Raw genomic sequence first — 14,907 nt, 5'->3', positions numbered from 1 at the left:
GGAAAACATGGAGAGTCAATCTCACCTCAAGCCTGTAAGCTTAACTATGCATTTCTATATCTAATATCAACATAGCACATGGAAATATAGTTACATAGTAGTCCAAGATTCCCTTTTCTTAATTTGTTACTTCTGTTAGTTTAGTTAATCTTTTTTTTTTTTTTTTTGAGACGGAGTCTCGCTCTGTTGCCAGGCTGGAGTGCAGTGGCACCATCTCTGCTCACTGCAACCTCCACCTCCCAGGTTCAAGCCAGTTCTCCTGCCTCAGCCTCCCGAGTAGCTGGGATTACAGGCACATGCCACCACACCCAGCTGATTTTTGTATTTTTAGTAGAAATGGGGTTTCACCATGTTGGCTAGGCTGGTTGCAAACTCTTGACCTCAGGTGAGCCACCCACCTCGGCCTCCCAAGGTGCTGAGATTACAGGCCTGAGCCACCGCACCCAGCCAGTAAATCTTTAATATATGTTATGCTTTGTTGCTGCCCTGTAATTTTCAGATAGGTTTCAATGTACCACTAATATGAGGGAAATGTTTTTAAATAGAAATGTAAAACTTTGTCATTTTAAGTTAACTTTATTACAAAGTGGGGGGAAAAAGAGAAGAAATGTCGGTTTTGTTCAGTTGACCCTTGAACAAGATGGGTTTAAGCTGCATGGGTCCACATATATGAGAATTTTTTTTCAGCGAAGCACATTCATGGGATGCAAAACCTGAGTATACAGAAAGTCAGCTTTTCCTGTATGCGGGTTCCACCGAACCGCCTGCTGGACTTGAATGTATGCAGATTTTGGTACCCTTGGGGATGTTTGTACTAATCCCCCTGAGTATACCGAGAGACGATTGTATTTTAAAAATCAAGTCTACGAAATTATAGTGCAGTAGGTGCAATGCAACACCACATGTTCATTTCTCTCATTTCAGCACTATAAAATGTATCAGTGCCCTTTTTGATGAGCACAGATCCTGGAAGGTCAAGAAACAGGAATTGGAAATGTCCTTCCAGTATTTATATTTATTATAATATTTAGAGTATTGGGCCAATTGGGTCTTAGCTTGTTCAATTTAATTTATTAATCTTTAAAAACCTCTATTTATCTTTTAATGGAAACTTAGATGAAATGAACTCTATGACAATGTCATTTCTTTTCACATGTTCACACTTCACATCCCTAGATTATAATGTCCTGTAGCAGGATGTTCCCTGGCACAGAGCATGACATATAGTGGGCACTTAGCAAGTAAAAGTTGAATGCAAAAAGTGATGAAAGATGATTAGACACTTCTCTCACCTAAAGTGAAAGTGTGTTCTGAAATGGCAGAAATGTTTTTTTGTGATATGTTATGTATTTTTCAATGACTAAACTCTGTTTTATTACAACACCTATTATTTTTTAAAATAATCCTCAGAAATCCTTGCTGTTAGTGACAATTGATTTTATTTTTTGCTATTACAGAATCGAATGCATGAAAGCATGAAGTTGTTTGACAGCATATGTAACAACAAGTGGTTTACAGATACATCCATTATACTTTTTCTAAACAAGAAGGATCTCTTTGAAGAAAAAATCAAAAAGAGCCCTCTCACTATATGCTATCCAGAATATGCAGGTATTTTACTTTTCTGGGAATAACTTGTCAAGTTACATATTTCTAAGTGAAACTTCCCCTAAGGCAAGAATTCAGTTGTTAATTTAAATCTCTTGGCTTAGTGATTCTTAGACCTTTAAGGGGTATTATTTATCAAACTGCAGTTGAGCACAAAAATTTCCTTAAGATGTGGATGAAAATAATGTATTCATTTTATGGAAAAGCTGTTAGATAATTTTTAGTGATGACTCCAAGTTAAAATACTATTTTTTAAATCCAGTTAACAGATTTCATATCAGGTACTGTGTGATGTACAATAAATAAGACATGTCTCTGCCCACCATCTAATCTCAAAGACAGACATACTTAAACAACAAGCAATAGCAGTGCAACCTACTGCTAAAAAGGAACATGAACATTATAGTAAGGGGAAATGAAGACAGGATCGTTGAGGCAGCTAACTCTTCCAGAAGGGCAGGGAAGGTTTCACAAGAAGCCTAAACTTTGGTAATGAGGCTGTCAATAGTGCTTTAATTTTACTATGATGGAAAATTCCCTGGAGTAAGGAAAGTAGACCTGAAGTACAGTCCTGACTTTTCCATAATTAGCTCTTTGATCTTGAACAAGGCAGTTCACCTAGGTCTCAGTATTCCATCTGTGAAGTCAGGAGTTGGGCTAAAACATTAGTTTTAGTTTAGTTGAGTTCCTTGGAGCACCTCCTGGGTTGCTGTTGAAGGTGGAAATGGGAGAGGGAACAGAGCTAATTACTGCCCCCTGCAACCCACCACCTTATAACTTTTTCATTAAAGCAGAGTAACTCAGCTTTCATCTGGTTTACGTATTGAGTAAAGTTTTATTTTAGTGAGGAGCATTCAATATGCCTTAAAAAAAACAAGTAGTTTGATTACCACTGGTTTATGTAATCTCCAAATCTAGACAGTTTGAAGAGTTTAGTTATTTACCCTCACCCTACTCTTCCTGTTTTTTTTTTTTAAAGTCTCAAGAATTTGTTTTTTTATAAACAGAATTTTCCTCAGTCTTGTGTTGAGTAAATTGTACGACGAGTATTCACTGCCATTTTACAGGAAATGTTAAGACAACCCTGTGATGTCAGTGCTCAGGTATCCCTACCCATACAAATGAGAATACCGGGGCTTCATGAAGCCAGAGTCCAGTTCCATACCCAAGTCCATTGTCCTCCTGCTCCTAGACTATGAACGACTAGGCTATATTTAATTAAACATTCAGTGGAACGAAAAGGGGAGGGTTCTTTGGTAAATATAATCATGTTACTTATAGCTCTTTTTGTGTACTGTGAAGTTACACTTCAGTTCAAACTAATTTCACACAGTTACTTACTTTAAAGCTTTGGTTTCTTTTTGAAAGTCATAGTCCTAAATCACTGTATTCAGGAACTTTTTTTTGTGCTTATTAGAAATAAGTTATCCAGAGTCAAGATGGCTTAATTTTTCCCTTATTTGAATATATTTTTCAGTTTATTTTTATCATATTCTATGATGTAGCCATTTTGTGCTAATTCATAGTACCAGATTCCCCAAGTGAATCCATAAATATTGTATACCTACGGAGATTTTAGAGCAACTATGAATATGCTTGTTAGCTCTTTCCTTGCCAAGTAGACAGTGTGTTTAGGAATTTTTGCTTGTGTTTTGCTTAAGTTAATAAGAATACTTGACTTCAGAATCTTTGCACAAAAAGAATATTACATAATTCTTTCACATCCCCAGAGTTAAGATTGTTGTTTAAGATCTCCAAGGCATGCCCTAAGTATTGATTCAGTTGCTTCTTGCTTCAGCCACAACTCTCAATTTCCTATGGCTGTGGAAGAACCCTGTGTAGCCCCTAAACAACTCACTTGATTTATCTCCTGTCTGTCTGCTCCTGTGTTATCCTTCTCCTCCTCTTCTTTTTACTGTATGTTGCACTTCACCAATTTCATCTGCAGTCATGTCATCTTTGCTCTGTATCCTTTCATAGTCATATCTATTCTCAATAGGCTAAATTTTGTGGTCAGCCCTAATTTCTCTCTGAAGCCTTAGATTTACATTAGCAACTGCTTGAACATACATGTTTTGTTGTTGTTTGGTTGGTTGGTTGGTTGGTTGGTTGGTTAGCACCTGAAGCTCAAACAGAACTCTTTTTCTTGTTTACACTCAGATCTCTTCTCTTTCCCTTTTGATTGTGTCATCAGCCTCCCAGTTCTTCATTTTTGAACCTGGTTATCACCTATACTTACCTTTGTTCAGGACAATTCTATCACACATTAAAAAACAATCTATCATATTTGCTCTCCTGTCCCTACTTTGCCATTTGTTTCTTAAGACTTAAAATCAGAATGAAGAATGTTCATTCATATGTGTTGTAGCTTTTAGGGTAACGTAGCTAGCTGCCTAGGATATATAGAGCAAATTGAGCTAGGCACTCAATGTAAGCTGTTTGGCTGAAGCATAGTTTAATTTAGCAGTTGCATTAGCTTCTGTGGGCCAACAAGATGCTGTTGATTGCTTTAAAATTTTGGAGAACGAAACTTATGATTTAATAAAATTTGATTTTTAAAAGTATGTGATTTCTAGTGATATAAAAGAGTTAAAATGTAAACTTAAAGACGATACCTTTAGTACCTTTTTATCCCTAATAAAAATCTCATAATCTATGCAGTCATAGCACATTACACAACATTCCTATGGGTATTTGTCACATTGTATTACACTGGATTCTATAAGATATAAAAGGAGTATGAGGCTGGTGGGGTATGATATTTACTCTTGAAGAGTTCACATTCTAGTTTAGGAGACTCAACACTGAAAAAGAATTTAAGACTCTATAAAGCAATATAACAAAAACTGAAATAGTTATTTCTAGGAGGAGGAAAAAGTTTTTAAGTGATAGAGAACCCAGCTAGATTTGATTAATTAGGAAAAGTTAGATGGAGTGCCAATTTTGAGCAAATGTGAAGGCAGGCAGAGATCTCAGCTGGTGAAGTAGAATGAAGACGAAGTACTACATACAGTACCACAGGTGGCATTTTGCATGTTAGGTCCTCACGACATGGACCTGGGGTGAGCGCCAGTGTGGAGGAGAGGATCTCAGAATGATGGCACTGCAGAGCAGGCTGGGTAGTAGAGGACCTTGAAAGCCTGGCAGATAATTTTGGATTATTACTACAAAAGAGGGGTTTAAACAGTTTTTTTCCAAATGAAATTTGAATGTTTTTCAGTTTTTTTATTGAAGCATTACATAGAGCATTACATTATATACATTAATGTATATTATAATATTACGTACATACATACATATGTACACACACACCCTCAGCATAAGTGTGTTTTTAAAGGTGAACATACAAGTATCCACCACTCAGGTCAAGAAACCAAACAGCTTCAGGACCCCAGAAAGCCCCATCATGCTTCCTCTCAGTCTTAACCAATCACACCCTCCCCACAACACACACATAACACACTCACACCCCATACACAGAGTAATCACTGATTACTCACTGAAGACCTTAATAAAAGAAAGAACACAAAGGAAATATATACCCACTTCACATGTTCCACAGACACTATTGGTGAGGTGTTTATCCTCACCAGTTCATTTTTCAAACATTGTTGGATCATACAGTATGTGATCTTTTTGCATCTAGCTTCTTTTGCTCAACAGTACACTTAGGAGATTAATTCATGTTACTGAGTACTTTCATTCTCACTTCTTCTATGTCTTCAGTGATACACAGGTCTGTCAAGTGTATATCTAGAAACTGAATTGCGGGGTCAGAGTGTGTGTGTGATTATCTTTAGATATTGCCAAACAATTTCTGGAGTGTTTGTACTCAGAGGAAGTCTTTTATAGTCAATAACCTGAAAGCTGGAGTGTGTCATTCACTTTTTTTGTAACCTCATACTCCTAAACATCATTGTAGACCTTGGTACAATTTTTGAATAAAGAAAAATGAGTGAATAATGCTAATTAATGTGTATATAGAAAAGGGAGGAAAAAATACTGATCAGCATTCAGCCAACATTTTTTTATCCACCATTGGGCCAGAACTGAAATAGCATGCCGTCATCAAGCATCTGAGTTGGGGTGTAGAGGACACAGGATAAGAGGATAAAAGATCTGGCATTTGGGGATTGAGGCGGGAACAAAGATCATGATGAACACGGAATGCCATGTAAAGGAAATTTTTTGTTTAATTTAAGGGATAACTTACGGTCATTAAAGGTAATTAACATGGAGTGTTTTTCATTTAGAAGAAATAGTGTCTCCCATTCTAGAAGGGAAAGCACAGTTAAGGAGTCCCTGAATGAAACTGTATGAAACTGAATTCAATATTTTAAGCAGTTATTTTAACTTTTTGCGTTATGTTTCTTTCCTTTTTCCATCTCAGGATCAAACACATATGAAGAGGCAGCTGCATATATTCAATGTCAGTTTGAAGACCTCAATAAAAGAAAGGACACAAAGGAAATATACACCCACTTCACATGTGCCACAGATACTAAGAATGTGCAGTTTGTTTTTGATGCTGTAACAGATGTCATCATAAAAAATAATCTAAAAGATTGTGGTCTCTTTTAAGTTTTGCAGTTAATGGTAAAATGCATTTTCAAACCAAATGAGTACTTATATATGGATCTCTGTAGACTAGAGTCTTGCAGCAACACAGAATGTAATATAAGGCAAATGCATCTGGGACTTGACCAAAGTTGTTCTGTTTTGTTTTTTTTAACTGAAAGTAACAGAAGGACCTTTCTTAAATGTGACAGATGGTCCTGCAGTGTGAAACTGAAGGACAGTGTTAAAGCTGGGCTCTAGTATATTGATGATTTCTGCATAAGTGTAAATATGCAAATGTATGTATACATGTATTTATGACTTTAGTTTTCGACATTATTTTTAGGTTTTAAGAGTGGCAACTTAGGATTTTAGGATGATGGCTTTGGAAATAACATAAATATACCTTGTACTGAATGACAGACTATTACTATGTTTGCCAGTTTTAAACAGCTTTATTTATGTTCATGTCCTGTAAATTTTTAAGTACAGTAATTAATATTAGGAAACATTACAGCCCTTATCTTGATTATATGTATACTTGTATTAATAAAAATGTTATTTGTACAAACATTGCACAGACTATTTTAATAACATGATTTGTTCTTTAAATTTTATGTGTTTTATTGAAATGTTCTTAAGATGAATACACCTGCCTTTGGATCAACTATTTAAACATTGTATGCATTTTGATTTTTCCTACTTTAAGAAAATAAAATAATTTAATTTTACATTAGATTCCACATTAGATTTGGTTTGAAAAACTAAAATTTCAGATTTTTGAGGATATAGTGTCTTAGACTTATTGTACACACTTAGTTTTTATTCACTTGTTTTCACTCTGAATTTTAATATTTGGCTGATATTAATGCATTGCCTCAAAGGTGGTGTCATATTAATTTTTATACACTTTAAATAACTACTTTTTGTTTATAACTAAGTTTGGAGAGATCCTAAGAGCATTTTTTTGGGTAAAAAAAAAACACCTGTGGGCATAATGAATTTTGAGACATTCATTGGTGAGGCTTTTATTTCCCTTGAGGAGTCTCTTGTACCTAGCATACATGATAGCTCCTTGTTGGGAAGATAACGAGAAGGATCTTTGAATACTCTATTGCTGATATAATGCAAGATTTAAATTTACACATATAACTAGTTTCAAATGTAATTATCACACTCTGTTAAAATTACTTTTTTCCCTTAGATAATTCAAGTTTCTCCACTTGCTTGAGTTTATATCATTTCTTTTTCAATTATGCTATTATTTCTGAGAATGAAATGGACAATTACACTTAGAAAATGAGTAATAGTATTTAATAAGTCAGTGATTATATGTATGCTCAAATAAGCGTTATGTATCAGCTAGATGCTGAGCTTTGATAGAATAATTTTCTTTTGATTATTCATGGTGTGTCGTCTCTGACCTTGTTTCAGCAAAGTAAACAGCACTCCCCACCCCACCCTCCTTTTTTTACTCATCTTGGAAAAAATTAGTCTTTCAGTACACGTTGCTGGTAAGTAGTTTCCAAGTTACGCGTTGTCAGTGGGTTGAAGTATATTTGTTGAAGTGTGTGTGTGTGTGTGTGTGTAACCATAAACTATATTCATATCTGTTTCGTTTGGAGGATTTTCTTCTTTGTAATGTAAAGAAATTCAAAGTTATCAAAATTCCTTAAATGTGTTAGCTTAGATTATTTATGTGCCTTTCATGACAGATATGTTTTCATTAATTTTACTGGTGGACCTGTAATATCCACATTGTGAAGCTATGTATGAAATTCAACTATAATATGAATAAATTTGAATCATGAGAATTATGGGTTAAAAAGCCACAAAGAAGCACATATTGGTGACCATCATTAATGAAATCCTGAACTTTGTTCTGTGTAATTGTGTTAATCCTAATAAATTTAAATTTTTAAAATTTTACAAACCTATTGGCTAAGTACATTTTGGATTAGAATTTAAGTATCAGTCTGTTGTATCTTCATTTCTTCTTTTTCTATGCTCTTTTTACAATTTCAGCTACTCCAGAAGCTCAAATTTTCCCTGCTCCAAGCTATGAGATGTGATGCCACATTTGGAATTGCCTTCTTGATATCCCCTTCTGAGAATTCATTGCCTGCTGTAACTCATTATATTCCAAACTAAATTCATCATCATTCTCTCCTTAAACCAGTTCTCACCCTGACTTTGCCATTTTTCCTTACTAAGTACCATCATCATTTATTCCTTCAATGGGGAACTTTTTAGTTTAAGTTCTGGGATACGTGTGCAGAACATGCAGGTTTGTTACATAGGTGTACATGTGCCATGGTGGTTTGCTGCACGTCTCAACCCGTCATCTAAGTTTTAAGCCCTGCATGTATTAGGTGGAACTCTTAGGATTCCTTATCTCCGTTTCAGTTTACTGACAGTTCTACAAAGCCTTACATCTGTTTTTTGTTTGTTTTCCTTTCTATTCCTACTACTACCTATTGAAGTCTTTGCTAAACTTCCTCTTGAAATGGCTTATTAGTTAAATTCACCACCTCCCATTTCTCTCTTCCCGAAAAACCCAGGTTAGTTATCCTAATATAGAACTGTGGCCCTATCACCTGCTATGCCTTGATCTACATTGGCTCTGATTTGTCAATAAAATTAAGTATAAGTTAGCCTCCCATCACCTGCATCACCTGATGAAGAGCACCTTAATGCTCTTCATCACCTGAGGCTTCTTCACTACTTCCTTATTCCTTTCTACACTGTATCCGAATAATGTCCTGTGCATAACCTGGGCTTTCCTCCAAGTACTGTATTACTTACTACATGTGATATGCTTAGAGCAGTGCCTACAATGTGGGAAGTGTTCATTTGTGTCTGTCAGTGTTATTTTTATTAGCACTTTTAAAATGGTGTGTAAAATTTGTTGGCACTTTTAAATTTGTTTGTGATACCTCTTTCAGACTCCTCTGGCATCTGTTCTTCAGGGTGCCCTTCTGGGAACTACATGATTCTGATAGAGCTGCCAGTCGCATTTGTTACTTCTCAGTCTATAGGCTTAGACCTGACCAATCCAAGTCCTCCAGCATTGGACAAGTGAGCCAATCATAGTCCCAGTTGCCATTCTTAAAGTCCCTAAGGCGCTTGTGGTTTCTAAAATTCTCTTCATTCATTTCAGTACCCTTCTAAAAGTCTACTTTTTTATGCCTAATCTAGTTTAATCGAATTCAGTTTGTTACTGAAAAAGTACTGATTAAAATCCATATGTTCTCATTGAATACTGACAGTAACTACAGATCAAAAAAGACTCAAAGAAGTTAATTAACTTGGGCAAGACCAGATCAAGGTTTTAAACCCAGGGCTTCTGACTCCATGTCTGTCAGAGGACCCCAAAGATGCTACCTTATTTCCAGAAAATGTGTAAGTAGTGTTTCGCCTATCCCCACTCTGCCCTTCTGAGTTCCTCTGAGCCACAATAGTTTTTCAGATTTAAAAGAAGAGATACTCATTAATGTCTTTCATCAGAGCTATTTTTTACTCCTTAGATTTGAAGCTACTTAAGAGCACAGTTACCATTTTTTACATCATTTGTTGTTTGCAGAACCACCTTACATAAATGAATTTAGTTGATACTGTAATCATTATTACAGATGGTAGCATCTTCATTGCTTAGTGTGTTATGTTGGAAGTAGAAAGTGATGGTGAAAATCCTAGGCTCTGGCACCCCGTCTGGCTTCAAATCCTGGCTCAATTTCTTATTAACTGGGAAAATATGGGCAAATAATTTAGTTTTGCTCTGCCTCCATTTATATCATCTGAAAAAAATAAGGATTAAATAATCCATTAATTTTAATGGTTGTTGTCAGCTTTAAATAAGTTCACAGTACATGTTAAGTACCTAGAAGGGAGTGTGGAATGTATAAGCCGTCAATAAAATTTGCTGTTATTTGATTATAAATAATAGTTTTAAGGTGCCTTTAAAATCATAATCAGTGCTTAACAAATGGTTGTTGATATGAGCTTTGAATGAAATGCCTCAAAAAAACTCATAATTCATTTTCTTTTTTATTATTATACTTTGGGTTTTAGGGTACATGTGCACAATGTGCAGGTTAGTTACATATGTATACATGTGCCATGCTGGTGTGCTGCACCCATTAACTCGCCATTTAGCATTAGGTATATCTCCTAATGCTATCCCTCCCCCCTCCCCCCACCCCACAACAGTCCCCAGAATGTGATATTCCCCTTCCTGTGTCCATGTGTTCTCATTGTTCAATTCCCATCTATGAGTGAGAACATGCGGTGTTTGGTTTTTTGTCCTTGCGATAGTTTACTGAGAATGATGATTTCCAATTTCATCCATGTCCCTACAAAGGACATGAACTCATCATTTTTTATGGCTGCATAGTGTTCCATGGTGTATATGTGCCACATTTTCTTAATCCAGTCTATCATTGTTGGACATTTGGGTTGGTTCCAAGTCTTTGCTATTGTGAATAGTGCCGCAATAAACATATGTGTGCATGTGTCTTTATAGCAGCATGATTTATAGTCCTTTGGGTATATACCCAGTAATGGGGTGGCTGGGTCAAATGGTATTTCTAGTTCTCAATCCGGATACCATCTCACACCAGTTAGAATGGCAATCATTAAAAAGTCAGGAAACAACAGGTGCTAGAGAGGATGTGGAGAAATAGGAACACTTTTACGCTGTTGGTGGGACTGTAAACTAGTTCAACCATAATTCATTTTCATAATGAAAACTCTCACATATTGATACTGGAAAATGAGAAAATGCAATCTCCAATCAACTTGAAGACACTTCTGTCATTTTAATGTAACCAATAATACGAGAGAGTTGATATTTTAATGTTAGGTTGGAAATTTTTTTTTTTTTTTTTTGAGACGGAGTCTCGCTCTTTCACCAGGCTGGAGTGCAGTCGTGCAATCTCCACTCTCTGCAACCTCCGACTCCGTGGTTCAAGCAATTCTCCTGCCTCAGCCTCCCGAGTAGCTGGGATTACAGGCATGTGCCACTACACCCAGCTAATTTTTGTATTTTTAGTAAAGACCGGGTTTCGCCATGTTGGCCAGGATGGTCTTGATCTCCTGACCTTGTGATCCACCCGCCTCGGCCTCCCAAAGTGCTGTGATTACAGACGTGAGCCACTGCGCCCAGCCAGTTTTCTTTTTTAGTTCTTTTCAAAACCCTTTCTTAACAGTTGAAATGCATTTATATAAAGAAGTTTACATTTCACAATCCCACTGGCCTGTTTCCCAGGCATTTTTTTTTAACCAATAACTGTTTGCTTTGGTGTCTGTTGTGATTTCTCTTATTTAGTTGGATTTCGTAGTTACTTTAAAAGTTATGAAATTTCACATTTCATCAAGTCCAGAGGCCAGAGACACCCAAATATGCACAGACAGGAATCAGCTGCAATTGTCCAAGCCAGAGTTGATTAGGCCTCAACTGGAATAGTCCCACCATGTAATAAATCTTCCTGAGTACTGTGTATAAGGTCAAATATTTCCAGCTTCTTTGATTTTACTGCCCATCTTCCTAGGTCTCCATCCATAAAGTGGATGGAAACACTGTCATTGAAGGAACTAGTTCTTCAAATTTAATTTTTTTTTTTTTTCTGAGACAGAGTTTCATTCTTGTTTCCCAAGCTGGAGTGCAATGGTGTGATCTCGGCTCACCGCAACCTCCGCCTCCCGGGTTCAAGCAATTCTCCTGCCTCAGGTTCCCGAGTAGCTGGGATTACAGGCATACGACACCACACCCAACTAATTTTGTATTTTTAGTAGAGATGGGGTTTCTCCATGTCAGTCAGGCTGGTCTCAAACTCCTGACCTCAGGTAATCCGCCCGCCTCGGCCGCCCAAAGTGCTGAGATTACAGGTGTGAGCCACCGCACCTGGCCAAAATATTTTTAATTGATTAAAAATGAGATAATTTGAGGAAACATGCATAGAATACTAAGCAGAGACTATCTTAGCAGATAAGAGTGCCACTTTTAGTAAAGGAAGGTGTCACCTAGAAGAAAATACAGGTGTTCTTTGACTTACTGTGGGTTAAGTCCTGAAAAACCCACTGTAAGTTGATAATACCTTACTTTGAAAATGCATTTAATACACCTAACCTACCAAATGTAGCTTAGCCTAGCCTACCTTAAAGGTGCTCAGAACACTTAGATTAGCATACAGTTGGACAAAATAGCATAAAGCCTATTTTACAATAAAGGATAGCTCATGTAATTTTCTTGGATACTGTACTGAAAGTGAAAAACAGATTGATTGCATGGGTACTTGAAATATGGTTTCTAACTGGATGCATACCAGTTTTGCACCAACGTAAAGTTGAAAAATTGTTAAGTTGGACCATCATACGTTGAGGACCACCTGTACATAGAGTAGAACTCTTGAGAGCCTAAGGGCCACAGAAATTCCTTTTCCAACTGCAGTGTCTATGGAGGGATTCTTATAATTAATTTTATTCCTGTACAAACACACTGTGTATTCTCTATTTTACCAGGATTTTTTGTTTTTGCTAAATTAGACATGCAATTTTGCAGTTATTTTTTACTAAATTGACAAATGTTTGTACAATTTCAGTGTAAAGCTAGTCTTCAGAATAAACCACTGTGAAGATTGGATATTACCTTGGATTTTCTGTTATGCATTCTTGAATTTTAATTATGTTCTGTGGAAATTTCACAGAGTTTTAGCTTTGATCCTTCCTTCACTTTTGAAAATCAAGAGTGAAGTAAGTCAAAGCTACTTCTAAACAGCTCTATCTTTAATTTCTATTAAATAGTACTGAGGTATCAATTTTGTAGCTTGTGGAATGAGGACTATCCCAGCAGCAAATTCATTAATATGATTTGTATAGGACTCACTTTGCAGCATTCCATTTTAGTATAACATGTTTTCCTGTTTACAAATATAAGTAATTACCTTTCCATTTCAAGTGACCAATTGTCCTAGCAATCTACTTCACAAGGCAATTTACCTGTTATAAATATAACTTTTTTGCAGACTTGAGCATACATTTAAACCATTTACACCATTCTTGAATTCCTTAACATAGTAAGTTACAAATTTTCACTATGAATCTTTTTCTTCAAAAGGAATCTTGTCTAAATCTAATAAAGCATTTTTCTGGCTGAAGCTGCAATGGAAAGCTTCAGTATGAAGCTGGCATAAGGAAAGCCAGTAAAAAGTGTCCTTTCTTCTTTCTGAGAGCCCCACCTCTGATCCTCCTACACTTAAGGCTTCTAGATGCAGATTTATACAATAGTTCTAAATCAAGACCTTGAGAAATGTACTCATGTAGTAAGATTTACTCAAAACCACGAACTCCTCCATTATTTAAAATGTTAGAGATACATAAATATATAGAGAAAATGCATACATAATTTATTGAGTGCCTACTGTGTGCTAGGTACTTTTCTAGGTACTTAACTAATGCTCTCATTTAGTCCTCAGAGCAGGCCTGCAATATTGGTAAAATTCCATTTTCTATATAAGGAAACACATTTAAGAGAGGTTAGTATTTTGTGCAATGTTGGCTACCTAGGAAGTGGCAGAGCTGGAAGTAAAATCTAGAGTTAAGACCCTTGTTAGCCATATCTTCAAAATCCAGTGTCATTTGTTAGCCATATCTTCAAAATCCAATGGCATAAAGAAGTTTTTCCCAAGGGTGCCACATGGTGTAGTGCAGCATGTCCAACAGCATTGCCTGAACAGATGTTAATAAGTATGCATGATGCACATTAGCATGTCAATGGCTATGAAAAGCCAGTGCAGTAAAGAAGTAAAGAGCTCTCTATGTTTACATTTCACAAACATAGGAACTGCACAGACACAGCAGCCACTACCCAGATGTGAAAGTAGAGCACTTGAAACGTAGCTAGTCCAAAGTGAGTTGCCCTATTAGTGTAAAATACAAGAGTTCAGATATACAGAATAAAAAAATTACGTGTTGAACTGATTTTTGTTATATTGGGTTATATAATTTTAAAATTCTACCTTTTTTTTACATTTTTAATGTGGTTTTGGAAAATAAATACTCATGTGTCTTTGCATTATATTTGTATTTGGGAAGTGAAATGCTTTTTTTTTCTTCCACAACAACTCTATTTGAATTGCATGGAAATGTCCCCAAGTTTTAGAGAAACACATACAAAAAATAAAAAGGATAGAATGCTAAAATTTGAATGTGGAAGATGCGGGTCTTGGTGTCTTTAATAAATCACACCTTCAGTGACTTTCTTGGGAAATGGTGGGCCTCAGTAAAGACTTGGACTATTCCAGTTTTAAATGCTATGGTTTGGTTTGGTGTAATATAGCCTTTCCTGTGGGGGGAAAACCCATCTCATTTTCACTTTAAATATGTCAGCTATAATAAAAGAGAGACATACACATTTTAAGATCTATACTCTAAAACAGGGTTTTGAAATTAGCAGCTCTCTTTATTTTTAGTTCCAATACATGGAGGGGGAGTCGACCCTTCAAGATACTGGACAATTATTAAATCCCGGTTTACAGACTCATCTCTTTAGTGTTCTGCAGCCAAATCAAAAGATTAGTGTTTTTTTTTTTTATGTTGTTATTGTGTTGTGTTTTGTTTTTTTAATATGTTTCAATTCCCCCAGCCAAATTCCTTTCTTTCTCCACACCTCCCACAGGACTGGGCTGAGCGCAGTCATGCATTAAAAAAGCTTCTGAACTTATTTTGGAAAGAGTAGCTCCCTGG

At 36.1% G+C, this 14,907-nt stretch overlaps 1 protein-coding gene across 3 annotated transcripts in view; it reads left to right on the top strand.

The window, feature by feature from the left end:
- The window catches only part of GNAI1 (G protein subunit alpha i1), an 84,831-nt gene extending 76,733 nt beyond the window's left edge, over positions 1-8,098 (top strand). For all 3 annotated transcript variants that reach the window (NM_001132282.1, XM_054558910.2, XM_054558909.2), the window contains 2 exon segments: positions 1,458-1,611; positions 5,999-8,098. In NM_001132282.1, coding sequence (NP_001125754.1) covers positions 1,458-1,611; positions 5,999-6,189 — 345 coding nt within the window. In that variant the 3' untranslated portion in view covers positions 6,190-8,098.
- The last annotated feature ends 6,809 nt before the right edge of the window (positions 8,099-14,907 follow it).

This window comes from Pongo abelii, chromosome 6 (assembly GCF_028885655.2).
Source record: "Pongo abelii isolate AG06213 chromosome 6, NHGRI_mPonAbe1-v2.0_pri, whole genome shotgun sequence".
In the NCBI taxonomy this organism is placed as follows: domain Eukaryota; kingdom Metazoa; phylum Chordata; class Mammalia; order Primates; family Hominidae; genus Pongo; species Pongo abelii.
This window is presented reverse-complemented; position numbering and strand designations above follow the sequence as displayed.